The 24,609-nt window shown below is 39.5% G+C and overlaps 1 protein-coding gene across 1 annotated transcript; it reads right to left on the bottom strand.

Moving 5' to 3' along the window:
• Positions 1 to 718: 718 nt before the first annotated feature.
• TMEM175 (transmembrane protein 175) lies at positions 719 to 12,110 on the bottom strand. The gene is made up of 10 exons (XM_021550348.3): positions 11,978 to 12,110; positions 11,734 to 11,772; positions 10,585 to 10,682; positions 9,763 to 9,814; positions 8,868 to 8,903; positions 7,422 to 7,505; positions 6,588 to 6,752; positions 5,235 to 5,313; positions 3,414 to 3,555; positions 719 to 2,857 (listed from the first exon to the last, which is right to left on the bottom strand). Exons 1-10 carry the CDS (start codon positions 12,095 to 12,097, stop codon positions 2,194 to 2,196), a joined length of 1,479 nt encoding a protein of 492 aa, XP_021406023.1. The 5' UTR covers positions 12,098 to 12,110; the 3' UTR covers positions 719 to 2,193.
• Positions 12,111 to 24,609: the final 12,499 nt, after the last annotated feature.

Below are 24,609 nucleotides of genomic sequence, written 5' to 3'. Positions count from 1 at the left end.
CTTGAGAATGACACAAATCAAATTAATGAAGTCTGTTTCTCAAGAACTTATAATGATGCTAAATGAATGAGCTGTTTATACAAAGTCTCATATCATGTTTGTCCTCAGGTTTAGGTTCTGAGATACTACCAAATTTGTGTTGAATAATGCTATCTTGATGACAAGCAAAAAAAAAAAAAAAATTTTCTTGCTGCAGAACAAATTACTTATTTGTAAGTGGGGTAAGCAAAAAAAACCACAAACAAACCAACCCAGAAAAACTAAACCAACCAACCAACAACACACACACCAAAGCAAAAAAAAATAAAAAGCATTTCTGAATTTCTGAGCCAACACAGTGGCTTGTAGTATTTATACATTGCTTTATACAGAGCATCCTTATAAACACCAAAATGAAACTCCTTGGCTAGATTCTGTTTTTGGGTTTCATTCTCTTCAGGTACCATGAAAAGTAGAATCAACATTTCTTTACATCACATTAAAAACATTTTAGTGTTTTGTAAAAAAATCTCAAAACTGCTGAGGTTGGAAGGGGCCTTGGTGATCTTGTAGGAAAAACCCATCTAACATAATTTTAATCATAGACATCAACCATAAAGTTCACCCACAGAGAAGAAATAAATGGCTTGAAGTTTTGTTTCTTCACTGATTGCAATTTATTACAAATACACATATTCACTACTTACTATGTGTCTGCTGCACATTAGAAACAAAACCATACAGAACAAAAGTGCTTTTATTAGTATCAGAAAAACTGCTATACACAACACAATGGAAGTAATTTAACCATAACTAGGTATAAATCCCCTTGTATAGCTGAACATACTCTTCACAAGAAGTATGAAATATTCACAATGACATATTCGGTATCAAGGTGCTTCAAAACAAAAGCACAAGTGCTTTCAAGGCTGATCTCAACTGAAACAAGATTATTTGTTTTTCACGTATAATTTCTTTAGGCATATTTTGCCACGTTTTTTTTTAATGATGAACAACAAAATTCCCCAAATGCCTTTAATTATGGCATTAAAGTTGTCAGGCACTAAGATAATTCAAGATACAAATTAATTGCTCTGCCAAAAGGAAATGTAATGGCTTCTAGGGCAGCCAAAGCTTAGATGATTTGAAAAACACAATACTTATCCAGCTTCATGTAAGTGTAAACAAAAATATTCAACATTATCGTGGACAGGAATATCTAGGGGTTAGTTTACTCTGCTTTCTTCCTGAGACTCAGAAATCTGTGGGATCCCTTAGTTGTCCACAACTCAGGAGAAAGCTCAACTCCCTTACCTGATGTGGAACTCTCACACATTGCAGTCTCATTGCAGTCTTCAAGGAGAGTTCCTTCAATATGATACAGTGCCTTCCAAATAACAGAAGGATGTTCCACTGACAGACAAAAGCCAGACTCAAAAAGCCTGAGAAATTAAAACTTCAGGCAAGAAGCTTCTGCAGAGCAGAAAAACCCTTATGTCTAATCACAGAGCTCTTTTCCCTCAGAAAACATCAGAGCTAGTTGAAACTTGGATGCAAAGCCACATGAATCCTCATTTGTTACATCCTTTTAAAAAAAAGAATAGATATGGCCAAAGAACTTGTGTTCAGATGGCTTGGAAGACTGCTATCACAATTGCAACTCCCACCTAAACTCGCAGTCAAACACAGATTTCCAACTGTTATTCCCTGTTTGTGACTATGCACAACAGACCATTGAAAAAAAAAATTAAAAATTTAACATTGAAAAAACTTAAAATAAAAAAAAAGGAAACCAGTGACTTGTATGAACATATGTTGTACTATGATGTACCACCCAGAAATCCAGATGTTTCCATGCCTCACTTTCTCTTACATAGAGGCTTAACCAACTTCTGTGTTTGGCTGCCATTTTGCTGGGTATCTGTGCACTTCTTAATCCATCGTTGCTGCAATTACATGTCAAGCAGCATTTTTTCCTGTAAGGCAATCCTAAAAGAAGGGGAATATGCTTTTCTTTGCACTCCCTCTTTAACCAGTGTTTTCAATAGCAGATTTTGGAAAAAGGGTCTCAAGCATGGCCAGCTTAAACAAAAATATGCTCCAGTTATGGTCAATACAGGCTTTGGTTTACATCAATATAATCCACACACAAATATAATGCGAGTCAGAGAAGCTGAAATTGATCTCGTAACTTCACATGCATTGTGCGGAAATTTAGGACAGTGTTTCATTTGGAGACAAACATGCCTCCTCTTCTTCTAACAATACAATCTTCCGTCTGGAGAGAGACATCACAGACTTTATGGCAGTTAAAGAAATCCTAACAAAAATGCGCAAGGCAAGGAAAGCAAACGGGATTACGATCTGCATAAGATGGAAAATTGCTGTGCTAAATTCACTTAACAAGCAAGTTAGGAAGAAGGCCCCCAGGCTTACGCAAGGGTACAGAGCCAGCTTGGCAAACATGAAGGCGTGCTCCTTGCCACCATATCTAGCAAAGGCATGCAAAGTTTCCTCTTCATTGAGAAGGGCTGTAGTCCATATTGCAAACTGAAATATGCTGGCAAAGAAAGTGATAACGCAGCTGACCTGAATGGCTTCTATTTCATTATGAGACTTTTCTGCAAATTCACTGGTCAGCTGGTAAGCTAGTGGAAGCCCACCAATGAAAGCCAATGAAAGTATGTTGAGCAGTCCCATTAATCGGGTAGCTTTTGTTACATAAAGGAAAAGAGAGTGATGGACAAACCACAGGAGACCAATTGTAACAAATGAGCCGAAGTAAGCAAGGTAGTTTGGCCCATATTCACTTAAAGCTTCAAGAAGACTGCCATGGAACTTCTCCTCAACTTCTCTGGGATCTGGAACATTGTCTTCACTGTGGAGAGAAAAATTACTTTACTTTGCATATTACTGTTATAAAAACACATTTGAAGCAAGGCTCAATTATGCTGCTTTACTTTGAGAAAGTAGTGAAAATCAGGAATCTACTCTGTACTTCTCTAATTTATTATTTAGAAACAGTGTTCAAATAACAGCTCTGCAAAGAAATTACATATAAAAGGAAATCTTAATGCAGGTTGGCACTCCTTTGGGTTAATAAAATTGCTACACTGACTAAACAGCTTTTACTGATAAAGAGCTTTCATCTGAAAACATAACTAAACAAAAAAGGAAGCTTTGTTCTTCAAGACTCTACACCCCAACACGTATTACACACACTGATGATCATTACTGCTGGAATGTATGTGTTCTTAGAAGTATCTTTGGTTTGTGCTCTGTGTCCTTCCAGAAAATCGTATTTTAAGGTAACCACTGCAGATTTTGGAAGTCAAACACAATGTCTGATTAATTTTATTTCCTCAAATATTACATACAAACAAAATTTCATATATTTAACAAGACGAAGTGTAAGAACCAGTACAAAGTCTTACCATATATCCAAAATGAGCAGGGTTGCTACAATGGCATAGACCCCATCACTGAATGCTTCTACTCGTTCCTTACTCAGAGGCTCACTGAGGTAAAAAGTGAAGGTTTCTAAGCTATGATGTTCTTCCTCTTCACCTCTCTGACCTGGAAACAAATCCAGAGGCTTAATCATGAAAAGAAGTGTAAAATAAGGTAGTTCAACAACCTACTGTGACCTCCTTTTTTCCCCATCTGCCTAAACTTTTCTTTAGACAAAAGGATGCCAGTCATCCACACGTCAGTCACTCCACTTTTTTTGGCATATGTGCCTCTCTCTGAAATTTATGTTTCATTCAAGACAAGTGCTTTAGGAACAACAAAAAAAACAAAAGCTCTTTCCTTTAAACTATACAGCAAACTATTTCCACTAAGTGAATAATGACTCAAAGCTGTAATTGAACAAAACAAATCAGCATCTCAGGAAGCCCTAACATAGAGGCCCTACTAACTAGTAGGGCCTCTATGACAACTTGGAGAACTTAGACTACATGGCAATTAAACCTGTCTTGAAAAAAACCATGGGGGCTGAACTGGGATATCGAATAACCTCACTTAAAATACTGAAGCCTTTTGTCAAAAGGTGTAGCTTTAATAGGAAATGTTGGACACCTCTCTAAAGAGTGAACTCAGAACTGCCTAGCTAGCCAAAATACACTGCTTCAGGTATATAGACTGGACAAAGAAAAAGGTTAAGGTTCCATGGGAATGCAGAGCAGGTGTAATCACAAGAAATTCAATAAAGTAGTATTTCAGCCATCTGACAGGGTGAGAGGTAGAGACATGACCTGACTACAAACCACAGCGGCCACATCACAATAAACATGGACAATATTTGTATGTGTTTATTCTCAGGCTCTGAGAGTCTGGCTTCATCCTTTCAGAGCACTTCTGCCTCCCTGTTATTCGTGCCACATGGGGGAGTTAAAAAGTATGCTCATATTTGCACTGGACTTGTACAGACTTGTACTAGTCTGAATAGCAGCAGTAGAAGTACAAAGCTGTTATTCTTCTGACCCAGTTTGGGAACATCTGTTCCAAAGACATTATCTGTTCAGTGGTTTTGTAGTCCCTCTCAGAGGGCCACTGCACCTTTCCAGCCAATAGGTTGCATGATATCCCCTGCTCCTTTTATTTTATCAACAGCAACCTCTTTCTCAGCAGGATTTAAGAGCAGCTCAGCTTGCTATGGTTGTGCAACTTACTCCTGACACAAGGAGGGCAGAAAGCACATAAGGGAAGGAACCATGTGTTTAGGCTAGCTTAAGACATGTGTGAAGCCACCTCTTTGGTTGATAGCAGTTAGATTAATGAGATGTAATACCCTGAACAGTCAACTGTTGTGAGAAAGTTTGATTTACAGATGCAGTGCTTGCCTGTTTGAAAAGGTGTGACTATTCAGCATTGTGAGGAAGGAAGTGATAAAAGCATAGAGCTTGCTTCCTTATTTTCTTCCATCTCCACGCCCCCTCTTGAGGAGGGAAACGGGATAGATGGCCTGCAGCTGTCATTCATATACCAAGGTGTGTTTGCATGCACTCACATTATCAGAACAAATCAGAAAGGTTTTGCACTTTAAATGTGTTGTGCCTTACACAAATCTCATTGCAATTATGGGAAATTAGGAAGCAAGGGAGAAACTGTTTAGAAGCACATAAATAAATCCTAAAATCACTATACTCCAAGACCAAAAATGAAAGCAGAACTGAAATTACTTCGTTCTGGGCTGTTTGCATAACATGTTGACAACCTAATCTGAACATATGCCTAAGAATTTTGTTACTCACCAAGAATTTTGGTTTTACACCATGTAATTAACCGAGAGAGATGCGGAAAAACGATTACAAGTCCAAGAAGTACGTAAGACTGTTGGAGAAGAAGATGAACAGTTTAAATATAGTTACCAAAATATAAATCACCTACCAGATTTAATATGAAACTATAACTCTCAATCTTAGAACTAATAACATTGAGAAAAAGAAATCTTGACTTTCAAAGAGAACAAGGCTCAGTAGAAATGCTCATGAACTTCCTAAATATTGCATGTGGAATCAAATACTGCTTTTTCCTAGTTAATTTAGTACCACCAATAAAGCAAACTAAAACAAGTAGGGAAATAATTCTGCTGACAAAAAGTGCAGGAATAACTGCTTTGGAAGTTGAAGAATTATTCCACATAATCCTTTCAGGTTCTTCCAATTAACAATATTCTAAGATTCTACTATTTGTGTCACAAAAATACATTGGTGGGTCCTAAGTGGTTCACAGGCTTTGCACAGGTCTAAGCATAGGAGCAACTTGGAGACTTATTTCACCATTGTTGATATTAAAAACAAACAGTGAACAGCGTGAGGAAGGAAAGGAAAACATATTTTCACATAAAACTACATCTTTTCATGTTTAGATTCATAACTGCTCCTTTCATCAAGAGCAACCTGATTATTCACTTGAGGATTATTTAAAACTTGAGGATTATTTAAATACTGACAATTCCTGTGGAATCCTTCTCAAAATCCTTCAATTAAATCCATCTTTTCCTAAAGAACAAAAGGAATGGAAGCTCAGGATACATTCAAAAACTAGTTCTGAGTAGGGGCTCTAGAAAAGAGTTAAAGCTATTAATAAAGTAAGAACAACTCATTGACATCAAATAAAGACAGAAGAGGCTATGTAAAAGCAGTCCTTAGCCAAAACTATTTGTTTTGAGATGCAGGTGAGCATCTCCCTTCTCTATTTGCTCTTACACCCTAAGTTAGTGCAGCAATTGCATTCACTTTTCTTCAGTTTGTTCAACATGTGTTCCATTTCACATTCCAATTCTCCATATTACCTCAACTACCTCTGATTCATAAGACCCTAACACAGAGTTTAGAAGACCTGCTTAAAACAAAAAAAAAAACAAGCAGGCATAGCAAGTAACATTTTAGCAGAATATTCTTTTTACACTATACAAACTCATGGATCAAGTTACAGGTTGATACATATGCTTAAATACATTCAGTGCAAAAAATAACACTCTAGAACTCACAATTGAGAAAGTGTGCATAATTAATATAGACATTACTATTTTCATACACAGTCCTAAAGACAGCTAATACAAACTGTCGCATCAAAGTTTTCTGTTAACCAAGAGAACTTACCAAAGGAATAAAGAAAAAAGAAAAGATGGCTGCTAAAAAGCATAAAATTGGTCCTCTTAGAATAATCTTTAAGATATGACGTTTATAGAAATTCTGATTTTCAGACTCCTGTATCTGTTGATTCAGTAAGTGTGGGTGATAGAATCCATATGCTACTATCACAGCCTGCAAGGAAAAGAGCATTACTGAACTTATTATATATAAATATAAACTTATTATATATAAATATAAATATATATAACTTATTATATGTATAAATTTCAAACGTAAGACATAGAATTATAAATCAACACATTCCAAAACACTTTCAAGCTTACTCTTCACTCCCATATGGAAAGTTGGTCCTAGAAACTCTGAGATTTGACAACACACTGCATGTGAAGATTTTAGTCTCCTCTGCAGAGTCTGTCATGACATTTGATCCTTGATGAAGAGGAATGAAGACCTCTATAGTGAGCAACTGAAAGCAACAACAGGAGGAAAGTACTGCTGGACTTGAGACTGAAAGCCTGTGTTCCCTCACCCACTGCTGCATGGCTCACAAAAACATCAGCAGCAAAACTCAATTGTTCTTTCCCCAAGGCATTTTCAAAAAGAGTGGGAAAGGAATTCTGTGAACATTGCGACCAGATGATTTACTTGTATAAAACAGCTTCATGGGACAGTGAAGCTTACATACAGGTACTGTATTATCATCAATGGGCATAACTTTGAAACAGAATGCTATATAAATAACATATTTAGCAATTTATGCCAGTCACTAAGAAGCTTAATTTAAGTACTACAAAAGAGAGTCTATGTAAAAGTGAACATGTAAATGGATAGCTCCAATACCTGTATAAGGCCAATGACAACAGCACAGACACTGAACAGGAAGATGCCAAAAGGTACCCCTGGGAAGGAGGCCATTAAGGAAAACTGTAAAAATATCAACAAGATCATATATTTAATTAAGAAGCAATGCAGGAATAACAGTAGAGAAATAGAAGCACTCTTCATTCAATATTGAAAATATTCATAAATCAACATACTAATTTCCAATTCATCATAATGGCATTAAATGCTATTTCTAGCCACAAATACATGCATGCATCCCAACCAAAGGCATCTGGAGAGATGGTTTTTCTCTGCCATTGACAGTGCTAAACCTTAGCCACTTTGGCACTGTGCCTCCATAATAATTAGAGAGTGGCTTGTACCTGAGCATAAAGCTTAACTGGTTTTGGTTGACATGATGCCATACGTGTGAAAATCCTTGATATTAGGAAAGCTTTTTGAATCTTTTATTTTGTCTACTTCCATGGCTCCCTGTTGTATTAATTTCTGCAGCTTCTTTAGGGGAGGATAAAAAAGGGGGAAAAAAAAGCAAAGCAGGGTTGTTAAGGTAACATGGACAGCTTTCCAAAAATAATTTCAGCTTCAAGGCAAAATGAAAAGCATGTTTTCTTGCTGATAAAGATTGTCTTACTGACCACAGCCTTATTTTGCAAGTAAATATAAGACACATATCGACAGAGAAACAGGTGCCTGTCTTACACATACAACAGTCAAGAAGCAACTGTTTTGTTCTGTTAATAAGGTATTCATTTGCAAATATTCTTTTGAAGTCATATGACCAAAAATTATGCAGATTTTAAACACAAGCCCTCAACTGCCAGAATCAACCTTGCAGAGCAAATCAGAAGTGACAGCACAAACTAGGGCTAAATTACAAAAGGAAATATAAGGAGGAGTTTGAAACACAAACACACAGGAGTTTTATTTATTTTACCAAAATTGTTATCAGATAACCTGGACCTTCTTCAATACAGTTGCTTTTTTAAAAGAAATCATGGGAAATTTTTTACCCTGAGGGTGGTAAAATGTTGGCACAGTGGCATAGTTGCCCAGTCCCTCGAGACATACAATGGGAGATGGATGGGGCTTTGAGAAATTTCATCTAGCTGAAGATGTTCCTGATCTTTGCAGGGGTTGGACTATATGACCTTTAATGGCACCTTCCAACCCAAACTATTCTATGATACCGTGACTTTCCATAACTGTAATTTTTGTTTTTAGAATGCCCATTTTCTGCCAGGTCTAAAACATGAAGTATTTAAAAGTTCTAAAATAGCTTAATGAATTTTAAAGAAGCAACACTTAAGTATGACAATGGATTCAGTGTTTATACTATAACAACACTTTCCTGGGTTTCTGAATACTTTGGTAAAATCTTTCCAAATAAAGGAAGAAACAAACAATGTAATTTAAATAAATGTCAGATTTTAGAAAACTACTTACTGTATATGGCAAGAAGGTTATGATCATCATACAAGCCTAAAACAGAAAAAAAGCATTTTGAACCGCTATGTATTTTCTGAACACATCTTCAATGTGTTTGCTTTTGTATTTTACAAGGAGATCAAATGCTTGTGCTGCATAATTAAAAATACCCACATTTCTAAAGTTGCTGAGTTTTGACTACATCTTCCATGTTCTTTATACACATCTTCCATGTTCTCTATGCAAATTGTACAAGCTTATTGTAGAAAACACTACTATTTTCTGTGTCTACCAATACCCCAGGTAAAAGTTTTGCTATGATTTTTAAGAGACTTCTTTCTAAAGTAGCAGTGCTAAATATACCACAGGTATATTTCCAAACAGGTTTTTCTGATTTGTCAAGAACATTAATAGCTGATTCTAAGTATTTCACATCTAAAAAAGCAAAATTAAAAAACTCAATCCAACAAACAAAAGCATAAAGAAACACATTGCTTTGAAATCTACATTAGGTAAGAATCAGATGTCTTAGGCTATTCTTCTAAAGTAATTTCCTCTAGTTTTATCTCATGGAGTTCCAACATTGCTTTTATTAACCAAATTAGAATAACTATTTGGTTGCATACTTTCAGAGAACAGAGTTTAAAACAACAATGCAAAATACTCAGTTCCTTCAGATGAACTTCAGACTAACCTGCTGCAGAGCTTCTTTTGGTTTACAGTAAAACATTTGCAAGTTAAAAGCAAGTTATTTATCAATCAGTCACAGTGAAACTAAAGATTTTTGTATGTTCCTGACTTGGAAATATGTCAGAGTTACAATATTTAGTGTAGAAACTTTTGGATATTCACAGACACACTTAAGTGGCCTGTAACTGCTTGCTAACCATTCAGCTTGTCTGACAAGACTCACCAGATTTAGAAGAGCCAGAACATCATCTATATGTTCTATCACCTGAAACAACCTGTCAAGGCAAGGCAAGGTAAGGTTATCATGAATAAGACAACTCACAAAATATATTTTACAACATTACATATAAATTGTATATTTATGATAGTATGGGGGAACCCAATGTCTTTTGCCACAGAATTAATACAAGTATTCCAGGTACCACCAAAACTCATATAGGTCAAATATGAAAGTAATTTGTTAGAAAAATCTTAAAAGCGAGATACAATCAAGTTCAATCATGGGACACTTATTAAGAACCTGATTTCTATTTGAATGGCAGAGTATTTTCTGCCCTGGTTTCAGTATGATGCCTGCATGACAATTTCTTTTTAACCACCAAGACATGACAGGTGGGACTGTCCACAGCTCTATAAAGTACAGAATCTGCAACAACTGACTTTGTGACAACTACTGCTGAAGACAGAGAGATAAGTTTTAGGCCAGCTGTACTATGTCAGTTCCTTTGTTATGGAACATGCAAGTTACAAATTAATGTTTTGGTTTTTTTTTTCAGCAGAATTAGAAGTCTTATTCAATCTAGCCTTCGAGGTAAGATGAAAACTCTAAAAGATTTATAATGCTTATTTTTCTCTGTAAGACGATGGCAGTGGTGTAAGAGTAGCTTTTTACTGCTAAAGGTAGCATTTCTTTACAATGATTTCCTAATATTACTCAACAAAAGACAATTCAGAGGTCTGTCAGCAAGACAGAAATACCTCAGAGACATGGTTATCTCCTGCACTTTTTAGCTTTTGACTTTAAATTTAAACACCATGTTCCTACCTTACATGAGCTGCCCATGCCACTGTGACTATTAAAAAGGTCATCAAGTAGACTGCAATTTTTGCTAGAAGAAGTTGCTGAACACTTTCACCTAATTTCTGAAACAGAAAGTGACACCCAAGGAAACAAAATATAAATGTTATATAACAAAATTATTACCAACATCTGAAAAATAGATATACTGTAATGTATTTTTGGAAAATGCATCCCAACAATGCAGTTCCCATACAACAATCTCTCTAGTATATTGCAGAGAAATCAGTTTATGAGGAACTTGTTAAGTAGGTTGAAATATGGCATTTGATGTATCAACACATCTCATCAATCTGTAAAAGGGCTTCCCAATGCTCTATTCACCTTGTTACTCATTTATGCAGTCTCTCATCACTGTTACTATAACAATGCACTGTCCAGAGGACTGGACACAATATGCCTCTTTTACTTTCACAGCACTGACTTCCACAGTAGAAGCATCGCAGAGGTTTCATGTGACAATTGTTAAAAAAGAGAAAGGAGAGGGCCTGACCTCAGCAAATTTTGAAAATACCACCACAATGCCTTAAACAGACTCACACTGTATATTTGCTGCATTACCAATATTATCTGAGCTTCTTAAACTAAGACTTAGGTCTATATAAAAGAGAAAACCTGTAAACTTTCTCAAATTATTAATGTTTCCTAAAATTCCTGGGTATTATCAGAATTAATTTATTTTCTGTAGTCTTCTTTTTCCACTATAATTTATTCTAATTACATTTATTATGAACAGACTTTAAAACAAGCATACAGATTGTGCTGTATAAGTGGCTTCTCTCAGTGATGGTGTATTACCAAGAAGACCAGATGCTTTCTGAAATGTTTTGGTCAGATGGGCAGTTCATCTCTCATAGAAAAGTAACTAGTTATAATCGATGGCCTACAAACATAGCTCATTCAGGCTGTATGTCACAACACTTGCACATAGCACAAATCTTAATCTAAAAGTTTTACGCCCAAAGTTCACCATCTCCTCGCTCTACGTGAAATTTCTGTTGGGTTTTATGTCGCTGCTTTTGAAAGCCTGCAACTCGAAATTAAAGCGGGGCGTGCTAAACGAGGCTGTCACATCTACTCGCGAGGACACGAGGAGCAGCGAACGCCGCGCGATACCTGGTCAGGATGTATTTTCGTGTGGGCCACCGGCAAAATCTGAAACAACAAAACGTTTCATTAGCGCGTGTCGAGCGTTTCAACAGCACCACACAACCCTCAGCCGCTCTCGGGTGGCCGGCACCGCCCCGACATGTCGCGACATGAGGGCGGGCGCGGACGGCACCGGCCCCGTGAGGGCGCGACCCGGGCAGCCGGCAGCTCCTCCGCCATCGCGCTCTGTCCCTCCCTCCCGGGCGCTCACCATCACGGTGGCGATGATGGAGAGCAGCGCGTCGCTGTAGGCCAGCAGCCGGTGCGATGTCTGCGTGCTGCCGCCCGGCTCCAGCGCCGGGCCCGCGCCGCGCTCCCGCGGAGCCGCCATGGCCCCGCTGCGCTCGGCGGCGGCGCGTCCCCGCCCCGCGGAGGGCGGGAGCGGCGCGCTGCGGGCCCGCGGGGGCTTGGAACACCGACCGCGCCCTGAGAACGCCTTCCCGTTCACCTCTCCCATAGCGATTTCCGTTCTCCATAATAATTTCCTCTTTAAAAGGCCTTCCCGTTCACCTCTCCCATAACAATTTCCGTTCTCCATAATAATTTCCTCTTTAAAAGGCCTTCCCGTTCACCTCTCCATTTTCCCACCCATTCTCCATAATAATTTCCTCTTTAAAAGGCCTTCCAGTTCACCTCTCCATTTTCCCATCCGTTCTCCATAATACTTTACTCTTTAAAAGGCCTTCCTGTTCACCTCTCCCATAACAATTTCCGTTCTCCCTAATAATTTCCTCTTTAAAAGGCCTTCCAGTTCACCTCTCCCATAGCAATTTCCGTTCTCCATAATAATTTCCTCTTTAAAAGGCCTTCCAGTTCACCTCTCCCATAACAATTTCCGTTCTCCATAATAATTTCCTCTTTACAAGGCCTTCCCGTTCACCTCTCCATTTTCCCACCCATTCTCCATAATAATTTCCTCTTTAAAAGGCCTTCCAGTTCACCTCTCCATTTTCCCATCCGTTCTCCATAATACTTTACTCTTTAAAAGGCCTTCCTGTTCACCTCTCCCATAACAATTTCCGTTCTCCCTAATAATTTCCTCTTTAAAAGGCCTTCCAGTTCACCTCTCCCATAGCAATTTCCGTTCTCCATAATAATTTCCTCTTTAAAAGGCCTTCCAGTTCACCTCTCCCATAACAATTTCCGTTCTCCCTAATAATTTCCTCTTTAAAAGGCCTTCCCGTTCACCTCTCCATTTTCCCACCCATTCTCCATAATAATTTCCTCTTTAAAAGGCCTTCCAGTTCACCTCTCCATTTTCCCATCCGTTCTCCATAATACTTTACTCTTTAAAAGGCCTTCCCGTTCACCTCTCCCATAACAATTTCCGTTCTCCCTAATAATTTCCTCTTTAAAAGGCCTTCCCGTTCACCTCTCCATTTTCCCACCCATTCTCCATAATAATTTCCTCTTTAAAAGGCCTTCCAGTTCACCTCTCCATTTTCCCATCCGTTCTCCATAATAATTTCCTCTTTAAAAGGCCATCCAGTTCACCTCTCCCATAACAATTTCCGTTCTCCATAATAATTTCCTCTTTAAAAGGCCTTCCCGTTCACCTCTCTGTTTTCCCATAACAATTTCCGTTCTCCATAATACTTTCCTCTTTAAAAGGCCTTCCAGTTCACCTCTCTGTTTTCCCATAACAATTTCCGTTCTCCATAATACTTTCCTCTTTAAAAGGCCTTCCAGTTCACCTCTCCCATAACAATTTCCATTCTCCATAATAATTTCCTCTTTAAAAGGCCTTCCCGTTCACCTCTCTGTTTTCCCATAACAATTTCCATTCTCAATAATAATTTCCTCTTTAAAAGGCCTTCCAGTTCACCTCTCCGTTTTCCCATAACAATTTCCGTTCTCCATAATACTTTCCTCTTTAAAAGGCCTTCCAGTTCACTTCTCCCATAACAATTTCCGTTCTCCATAATAATTTCCTCTTTACAAGGCCTTCCCGTTCACCTCTCCATTTTCCCACCCATTCTCCATAATAATTTCCTCTTTAAAAGGCCTTCCAGTTCACCTCTCCATTTTCCCATCCGTTCTCCATAATACTTTACTCTTTAAAAGGCCTTCCCGTTCACCTCTCCCATAACAATTTCCGTTCTCCCTAATAATTTCCTCTTTAAAAGGCCTTCCAGTTCACCTCTCCCATAGCAATTTCCGTTCTCCATAATAATTTCCTCTTTAAAAGGCCTTCCAGTTCACCTCTCCCATAACAATTTCCGTTCTCCCTAATAATTTCCTCTTTAAAAGGCCTTCCCGTTCACCTCTCCATTTTCCCACCCATTCTCCATAATAATTTCCTCTTTAAAAGGCCTTCCAGTTCACCTCTCCATTTTCCCATCCGTTCTCCATAATACTTTACTCTTTAAAAGGCCTTCCCGTTCACCTCTCCCATAACAATTTCCGTTCTCCCTAATAATTTCCTCTTTAAAAGGCCTTCCAGTTCACCTCTCCCATAGCAATTTCCGTTCTCCATAATAATTTCCTCTTTAAAAGGCCTTCCAGTTCACCTCTCCCATAACAATTTCCGTTCTCCATAATAATTTCCTCTTTAAAAGGCCTTCCAGTTCACCTCTCCATTTTCCCATCCGTTCTCCATAATACTTTACTCTTTAAAAGGCCTTCCAGTTCACCTCTCCCATAACAATTTCCGTTCTCTGTAATAATTTCCTCTTTAAAAGGCCTTCCAGTTCACCTCTCTGTTTTCCCATCCGTTCTCCATAATACTTTCCTCTTTAAAAGGCCTTCCAGTTCACCTCTCTGTTTTCCCATAACAATTTCCGTTCTCCATAATACTTTCCTCTTTAAAAGGCCTTCCAGTTCACCTCTCCCATAACAATTTCCGTTCTCCATAATACTTTCCTCTTTAAAAGGCCTTCCCGTTCACCTCTCTGTTTTCCCATAACAATTTCCGTTCTCCATAATAATTTCCTCTTTAAAAGGCCTTCCAGTTCACCTCTCCCATAACAATTTCCATTCTCCATAATAATTTCCTCTTTAAAAGGCCTTCCAGTTCACCTCTCTGTTTTCCCATAACAATTTCCATTCTCAATAATAATTTCCTATTTAAAAGGCCTTCCAGTTCACCTCTCCGTTTTCCCATAACAATTTCCGTTCTCCATAATACTTTCCTCTTTAAAAGGCCTTCCAGTTCACCTCTCCGTTTTCCCATAACAATTTCCGTTCTCCATAATAATTTCCTCTTTAAAAGGCCTTCCAGTTCACCTCTCCATTTTCCCACCCGTTCTCCATAATAATTTCCTCTTTAAAAGCCTTCCAGTTCGCCTCTCCATTTTCCCATAACAATTTCCGTTTTCCATAATAATTTCCTCTTTAAAAGGCCTTCCAGTTCACCTCTCCGTTTTCCCATAACAATTTTCGTTCTCCGTAATAATTTCCTCTTTAAAAGGCCTTCCTGTTCACCTCTCCGTTTTCCCATCCGTTCTCCATAATACTTTCCTCTTTAAAAGGCCTTCCAGTTCACCTCTCTGTTTTCCCATAACAATTTCCGTTCTCCATAATACTTTCCTCTTTAAAAGGCCTTCCAGTTCACCTCTCCCGTAACAATTTCCGTTCTCCCTAATAATTTCCTCTTTAAAAGGCCTTCCCATTCACCTCTCCGTTTTCCCACCCGTTCTCCATAATACTTTCCTCTTTAAAAGGCCTTCCAGTTCACCTCTCTGTTTTCCCATAACAATTTCCGTTCTCCATGATACTTTCCTCTTTAAAAGGCCTTCCAGTTCACCTCTCCCATAACAATTTCCGTTCTCCGTAATAATTTCCTCTTTAAAAGGCCTTCCAGTTCGCCTCTCCGTTTTCCCATAACAATTTCCATTCTCCATAATAATTTCCTCTTTAAAAGGCCTTCCAGTTCACCTCTCCCGTAACAATTTCCGTTCTCCCTAATAATTTCCTCTTTAAAAGGCCTTCCCGTTCACCTCTCCGTTTTCCCACCCGTTCTCCATAATACTTTCCTCTTTAAAAGGCCTTCCAGTTCACCTCTCTGTTTTCCCATAACAATTTCCGTTCTCCATAATACTTTCCTCTTTAAAAGGCCTTCCAGTTCACCTCTCCCATAACAATTTCCGTTCTCCGTAATAATTTCCTCTTTAAAAGGCCTTCCAGTTCGCCTCTCCGTTTTCCCATAACAATTTCCATTCTCCATAATAATTTCCTCTTTAAAAGGCCTTCCATTTCACCTCTCCGTTTTCCCATAACAATTTCCGTTTTCCATAATAATTTCCTCTTTAAAAGGCCTTCCAGTTCGCCTCTCCATTTTCCCATAACAATTTCCGTTCTCCATAATAATTTCCTCTTTAAAAGGCCTTCCCGTTCACCTCTCCATTTTCCCACCCATTCTCCGTAATAATTTCCTCTTTAAAAGGCCTTCCAGTTCGCCTCTCCATTTTCCCATAACAATTTCCGTTTTCCATAATAATTTCCTCTTTAAAAGGCCTTCCAGTTCACCTCTCTGTTTTCCCGTAACAATTTCCGTTTTCCATAATACTTTCCTCTTTAAAAGGCCTTCCTGTTCACCTCTCCGTTTTCCCATCCGTTCTCCATAATACTTTCCTCTTTAAAAGGCCTTCCAGTTCACCTCTCTGTTTTCCCATAACAATTTCCGTTCTCCATAATACTTTCCTCTTTAAAAGGCCTTCCAGTTCACCTCTCCCATAACAATTTCCATTCTCCATAATAATTTCCTCTTTAAAAGGCCTTCCCGTTCACCTCTCTGTTTTCCCATAACAATTTCCATTCTCAATAATAATTTCCTCTTTAAAAGGCCTTCCAGTTCACCTCTCCGTTTTCCCATAACAATTTCCGTTCTCCATACTACTTTCCTCTTTAAAAGGCCTTCCAGTTCACTTCTCCCATAACAATTTCCGTTCTCCATAATAATTTCCTCTTTAAAAGGCCTTCCCGTTCACCTCTCTGTTTTCCCATAACAATTTCCATTCTCAATAATACTTTCCTCTTTAAAAGGCCTTCCCGTTCACCTCTCCGTTTTCCCATCCATTCTCCATAATAATTTCCTCTTTAAAAGGCCTTCCTGTTCACCTCTCCGTTTTCCCATCCATTCTCCATAATACTTTCCTCTTTAAAAGGCCTTCCAGTTCACCTCTCCGTTTTCCCATAACAATTTCCGTTTTCCATAATAATTTCCTCTTTAAAAGGCCTTCCAGTTCACCTCTCCCATAACAATTTCCGTTCTCCATAATACTTTCCTCTTTAAAAGGCCTTCCAGTTCACTTCTCCCATAACAATTTCCGTTTTCCATAATAATTTCCTCTTTAAAAGGCCTTCCAGTTCACCTCTCCCATAACAATTTCCGTTCTCCATAATAATTTCCTCTTTAAAAGGCCTTCCAGTTCACCTCTCTGTTTTCCCATAACAATTTCCGTTCTCCATAATAATTTCCTCTTTAAAAGGCCTTCCAGTTCGCCTCTCCGTTTTCCCGTAACAATTTCCGTTCTCCATAATAATTTCCTCTTTAAAAGGCCTTCCCGTTCACCTCTCTGTTTTCCCATAACAATTTCCATTCTCAATAATACTTTCCTCTTTAAAAGGCCTTCCCGTTCACCTCTCCGTTTTCCCATCCATTCTCCATAATAATTTCCTCTTTAAAAGGCCTTCCTGTTCACCTCTCCGTTTTCCCATCCATTCTCCATAATACTTTCCTCTTTAAAAGGCCTTCCAGTTCACCTCTCCGTTTTCCCATAACAATTTCCGTTTTCCATAATAATTTCCTCTTTAAAAGGCCTTCCAGTTCACCTCTCCCATAACAATTTCCGTTCTCCATAATACTTTCCTCTTTAAAAGGCCTTCCAGTTCACTTCTCCCATAACAATTTCCGTTTTCCATAATAATTTCCTCTTTAAAAGGCCTTCCAGTTCACCTCTCCCATAACAATTTCCGTTCTCCATAATAATTTCCTCTTTAAAAGGCCTTCCAGTTCACCTCTCTGTTTTCCCATAACAATTTCCGTTCTCCATAATAATTTCCTCTTTAAAAGGCCTTCCAGTTCGCCTCTCCGTTTTCCCGTAACAATTTCCGTTCTCCATAATAATTTCCTTTCCTGAATGCAATGAGGCTGACGGCATGTTCTGCACAGGACGGGTCAGGAAACATCAGGAGAGAGGCAAAGGAAAGCCTCACTCTTACAGAAGCAATTGATATCCCTCAAACAAATTCCCTTTTTGAAATTGATAGTCAAAGGGTTTTAAAAATCACGGGGATTTAGGGTTAAAAGGAAAAGTAAACTTAGTAGGCCCTGGAAAAATAAACACCCTAAGCATGAAGAACTTGTACTTTCTAGAACTGCACCTGTGTAGCTAGTACGTGATAAATGATATAATTGTTAGATGTGATGATTGTTTAGTAATTAAATATAATTACTGTTTAGTCATAAGAATAATCATGGGAAACTGTGGTCAGGGACCTAAGAAACATCACGAGAAACTCATGTCCATGTATACAATAGAACAATATAAGTTTAATAATTAATATGTGAGTTATATAATGATAGAATATAAAATACGTTCAGCTCGAAAGCCATGTTGGAGTCAGATTTGGGTCTGGACCCCTGATTCCCAGAGCTCTTAATAAAAGCACCTGCATATAATCATATCCTGTGATTATGTGTGTTCCTGAACGCTAACAAAATGGGAAGAGCACGTCAGCAGTTGAGGGAGGTGATCCTGCCACTCTGTTCAACCCTGGTGAGGCGCATCTGGAATGCTGTGTCCAAATCTGAGCTCAGTACAAGAGAGACATGGAGCTCCTGCAGCAGGTCCAGGGGAGGGTGACAGAGATGATGTTCAGCCTTGAGAAAAAGTGACTGAGAGGGGAACCTCAGGAATGTCTATAAATATCTAATGGGTTTGTGAAAAATGCGTATTTTATGATTGGCTATCGCAAATGTTACAATGAATATTATATGTGTGATGTTAGAAAGTTATGCTGTATTAATTCTCTTAAGTAGTGTAATAAATGTAGTTTTAGGTTACGACATAATGTTAAAATAGAAACTCTGTGATATAGAATTTGTTACAAGCTCAAGCAGGAAGATGAGATAATCAAGAAACTCTTCACACAGAGATGTCAGTGAAGGGCGCCCATAAAGAGTTACAGCCTCCTTATCAGAAAAGACAAACATTCTTCCACCTTCTCTCTGTCTTTATGGAACTACTAAGATTAAGGAGAAGAGGTTGACAAAAACCAGAAAAGTTCTTAATTTGCAAGGAATTTATGCATCATGCATGAGATATATGAATATGCAACAGGCTATTACTTTTAAGGTTAGTCCTTTGCTCACAAGGCATGCTTTTTTTGTGACTTAGTGTCTGAGAGCATCTGGACATCCATAATTATTTGCTTTTTATTATCTTGTAATTGTCCTAACTCTAATTTTTATTACTCTAATTGTATTACTATTTTTATAATAATTTCATTGTTATTAAACTTCTAAAAATTTTAAAAACCAAGTGATTGGCGTTTTTCATAGGTTGATGCCAAGATGATGGATATAGGCTCTTCTCTGTGGTGCCAAGCAGTAAGATGAGAGCCAGCAAGCAGAAAAGTGGCACCTGAGTATGAGGAAGAACATCTTTATTGTGTGGGTGATTACAAACAGGAACAGTGTGCCCAGAAAGATTGTTAGGTGTCCCTCAGTGAAGATACTCAAGAACCATCTGGATGCAATCTTGTGCCATGGGGTCTAGAATAACCCTGCTTGAGCAGGGAAGTTGGACCAAATGACCTGCTGAGATTCCTTCCAACCTTAGGCATTTTGTGATTCTGTGATCTTGTGAAATAAAGACCTGTGGAACTACAGGCCAGTCAGTCTCACCTCTTTGCCTGCTGAAATCCCCATGAAAACTGTGGTAAAGCATATGGAAAATAAGGAGGTGGTTAGTGACAGCCAGTGTGGCTTCATTAAAAGCAAATCATGCCTGTTGAGTTTGGTGGCCTTCTGCAGTGGGGTTATACAGGTGATCGTTGTGGGGAGAGCTGACATTATCTACATGGACTTGTGCAAAGCATTTGCACCCAGTGGCTTGGGTTGAAGGGACATTAAAGACTGACTGTTTCAACCCCCCTGCAGTGGGCAGGGACACCTTTCACTAGACAATTGCTCAAATCCCATCCAACCTGGCCTTGAACACTTCAGGGATGGAGCATCAGCAGCTTCTCTGGGCAACCTGTTCCAGTGCCTCACCACCTTTATAGTAAAGAACTTCTTCTTCATACTTAACCTGAACCCCCACTTTGGTTTAGAGCCATTTGCTCTTGACATGTGACTGCATGCTCTTGCCCAAAGTCTCCATCTTTCTTGTAGTCTGCCTTTAGGTACTCAATGCTTCCATCTCTTTTCCAGGCTGAACCATTCCAATTTTCTCAGCCTTTCCCCATAGGAGAGGTGCTTCATCTCTCTAATCATCTTGGTGGCCCTTCTTTGGACTTAGTTCAACAGGTCCATGCCATTCCAGTGCTGAGGACCCCAGAGCTGGATGCAGGGTTCCAGGTGGGCTCTCACCAGAGCAGAGCAGAGCAGAGCAGAGCAGAGCAGAGCAGAGCAGAGCGGCAGAATCTCCTCCCTCCCCTGCTGCCCACACTGCTTTGGATGCAGCCCAGGACACATTTGGCTTTCTGGGCTGGGAGTTCTCATGACTGGGTCATGTCAAGCTTCTCATCCATTGTAATTGTCCTGGTCCAGGTGCAGCACCTTGAACTTGGTATTGTAAAACCTTACAAGATTCCCATGGGCCCACTTCTCCAGCCTATCCAGGTCCCTCTGGAAGATTTTCAGTCCTTCAGGTATGTCAACCACATCACTCAGCTGGGTGTGACCTGCAAATTTGCTGAGAGTGCACACAATCCCTTCACCTATATCACTTATGAAGATATTGGATAACACTGGTCCCAGTATGGACCCCTGAGGGACACCTCTTTTTACTGATGTCCATCAGGACTCTGAGCCATTGATCACTACCTTCTGGATGATCAATGGCTCAGTCCTGATGGACATCCGTGACAACCTCTGATACTGTATTTGGACATATTGGAAAAGGATGTATTTCTATGTGAACCCTTTGTGATCGTGTATTTGTAGATAATATTAACAGAGGTAAAAGTAGTCACTTGAATATTTGTGCTTGTATTTTTGTTAGAATTGTGTCCATAATTATCCAGGTCCTGTCTCATGTTACAGTTGTTATGACATGATGATTTACAACAACTGTTAAAACAGACCCATGGGAAATGGATAAAAGGCTCTGATCACTGTCTGTCATAATACATGTTAAATTAATAATGTCTTAGAATGGGTGAAGAAGGATGGAGAGCATCAGTGGTGGGACACCCTTTTCAGATGGTCGCTCACTGCTGTGGAAATTTTCAGTAGACTGTTTCACCCTGTTGTTCTTTTAATATTGAATACTTTAATAATAGTCAGGTATGTAAAAGCATGTGTAATGATCTATCAGCTACACATAACATCTGTATGGATGAAAATGGAAGGTGTTCAGGAGACAGATAAGGAATTGCCCTACTGGGATACCCCAAAAAATTGATTATGTGCAGGTGTGATGGAGGCTCTGAGTTTAAGGTGCAGCTGTAGCCATGATGCAAATAATGTAGGAATGAGACCTAAAACCATGAGATATGCTGGGAGATATTCAGTGAAAGGATTTTGTGGGTGTGATAGCCACCTGATGGGAGCAATAGGTCACCAGGCAGAGACTGGACCACTCTTATTGCTGGATAACCATTACACTGCAATCAGCATTGGAAGAAGGAGTGACACTAGTGTTTCTGTTCCATTTTTCTTAAACTCCGCAATTTTTCTCTTTGTACTTCTCAATATCCCTCATTTATATATAAAGTGTCTGCTCTCCTCCACTGTTTAAAACAAAAGTAACGGGATACTTGACTACAGTCTCAACCCCACTTCTTCCAAAACTAGAAATGGGGATTTGAAACCCACTGCCTCACAGACCAGTTTATGGGTTGGCTCTTCTCCCCAAGAAGACACCTCTTTAGTAAGATATCTACCTCCAGCTTCATCAGAGCATGTATCCAGGGGCACCTGGAACACTTTTACATACTCTATAGACTTATATTTCCTAGGTCTACTGCCTCTGTCACCAGAAATCTAACAGGAATCTACAACCTGTTTGTTGTGGTCTAGAAATGGTACTCCCCAACTCAGTTCCCCTACCCAGACTCTTCCAAATCACATGCAGTTGGCTTGGCTTCCCCTCCCTTTTACCCCTCTGGGAATGGAGTTGAGAGCTGAAGGCACAAAAGGTGAAAATTGTATTGAGACAAGACAAACTTGCTGGAAACAGCAATGAGATAAGGTATGATAATGAACACTCACAACAACAATAGTAAAAACAAAAGTATAAAGAAAAGAGGGTAATTTGCATGCAAACGTGCTCATCTTGGTTTGGGAGAATGAACAATGCATGACAGGTTCCACACACCAGCACACTTTTTGTTCCACCAAAAACAGATACCCTTCTTCCTGGAAGGGAGAAAGTCCCTTTTCCCCACTGCAGGCAATGACTTAAGGTGGTACCAAATAACACAATTCTTGGCCATGCCCCCTCCTGCTGATGCGGGCTGGAACCAGGACACCATTGTTTCTATAAACCACATGATTGGTTCATCTGTGTTTGTGAAAATTGTTTTTGAGCTCAACCAAACTTCCAGCACTGAATTAATGAACCAGATTGTGACTCTGGCATCGCTAATGTGGCCGGATTTCTGGTGTAGCCCATGCTATCTCTGCACCTGGGATCTCACTGAACATGACCAGAGTTACACTGCATTGTTGTTTACAATCAGAAATTACGACCAGAAATGCACCCAGCCCCTCTGATCTCCCAGGACTAGTTGGAATGCCAGAGGGTTAATTTTCTGCCATATTTCTACAATATCAATACATACAGAAAAATTGACTTTTCATTGTATGCATTTTTTTCCTTTTATCTGCAAGGTTGTAACTGGAGCATACCCTACTAAGGAGTATTTGCTGAATGAGAATATTTTGTAAGATACAATCACAGAATAGGTAAGGTTGGAAGGGATCACTGGAGGATACCTAGTCCAACCTCTCTGCTCCAGCAGGGTCCCCTAGAGTACATTAATCAGAATTGTGTCCATATGGCTTATGAATATCTTAAGAGAATGAGACTCCACAATTTCTCTGGACAACCTGTTCCAGTGCAGTTACTTGCACAACAGGAAAGTTCTTTCTCATGTTCAAGTGGAACTTCCTTTGCATCTGTATCTGCCCATTGTATCATATCCTATTGCTCAACCCTGAGAAGAGCTTGGTTCCATCCTCTGACACTGTCCCTTCAGATATCTCTATGCAATGGTAAGATCCCCTCTCAATCTTCACTTCTCCAGGCTGAACAGGCTCAACAGTTCCTTTTAAGAGAGATACTCCAGCCCTCTCATCATCTCTGTCACCCTCCACTCAACCTGCTGCAGGAGCTCCATGTGTCTCTTGTCCTGAGGAGCCCAGAACTGGACACAGAACTCCAGTTGTGCCTCACCAGGGCTGAGCAGAGGGTCAGGATCACCTTTCTTGACCTGCAGGCAGTGTTCTTCCTAATGCACTCCAGGATCCCATTGGCCCTCTTGGCCCCCAGGACGCACTGCTGGCTCATGGACAGCTTGTTGTCCACCAGGATCCTCCAGGTCCTTCTCCACAGAGCTGCTTCCCAGCAGGTCATCCTCAGCCTGTGCTGGTGCCTGGGGTTGTTCCTCTGCAGGTGCAGGACTCCTGCATCTGCTTTTGTTGAACTTCAGTCACTTTCTCTCTGATCATTCCTCCAGCTTGTCAAGGTCCTTCTGAAGGGCTGCACAGGTCTCTGGGATTTTGGCCACTCCTCTGAACTTTATATCATCAGTGAACTTGCTAAGGAGGCATTTGCCCTTTCATCCAAGTGAACAAGCTAAGAAGCACTGGGCACAGCATAGAGCCTTAGGGGCCACCACCACTGACAGGCTTCTAACCAGACCCCATGCCACCAATTGAAAGCCATCTGTGATCTGGCATTCAGCCAAGATCTCCATCCACTTCACCATCCATTCATCCAGGTTCCATTTCCTAGGCTTACGTATGAGCACATCAGAGAGAGCGTTGAAGTCTTTGCTGAAGTCACAGTAGAAAATATCCACTGCTCTCAACCATCCAGGTAGTTGTCCCATTGTAGGTGGCAATCAGGTTGGTCAAGCATGATTTTCCTTTAGTGAGTCCATGCTGACTACTCCTGATCATCTTCTTGTCATCCACTTGGATAGAGGTATCCTTCAAGATGAGCCATTCCATCACCTTTTCACATGGAACAAAAAGCACAAGCATTTTAGAATGCAGTGTAACATGAATTCTTGATGGAGAGGATTGAAATTATTAATTTGAATGCTTTCCCATTCTTTGTATGAAGTGTTTTATGTCAGATGTAAAGTGAGCTCAACGTGCATTTATTACACATAATTGAAGTATTTCCAGGCACACAAACCTCTGCATAGCTAGGATAATTTTCTACTGTATCATAATAAATTCTGAAACTAAAGAAAGGCAATGAAATAGCTGGTGGATTTCACAGGACATTTGTGATAATTATTAACATGGCATAAAGTCTTCCTGTTTATTGAACTTCTCCACAAAAACTTAAGCAATCATTGTTCTCTGGAGAACTGGTGTTTCTTGGTGTACCATGCTGAAAACTTTTGTTTCGAGGATTAAAGGAAAAAAACAGGCAAGACAAAACCAAAAAAGGTGAAGATGGTCTTTTCCTTCAACTAAGTCCTCTTCACATATCACTT

Source organism: Lonchura striata, chromosome Z (genome assembly GCF_046129695.1).
Source record: "Lonchura striata isolate bLonStr1 chromosome Z, bLonStr1.mat, whole genome shotgun sequence".
In the NCBI taxonomy this organism is placed as follows: domain Eukaryota; kingdom Metazoa; phylum Chordata; class Aves; order Passeriformes; family Estrildidae; genus Lonchura; species Lonchura striata.
This window is presented reverse-complemented; position numbering and strand designations above follow the sequence as displayed.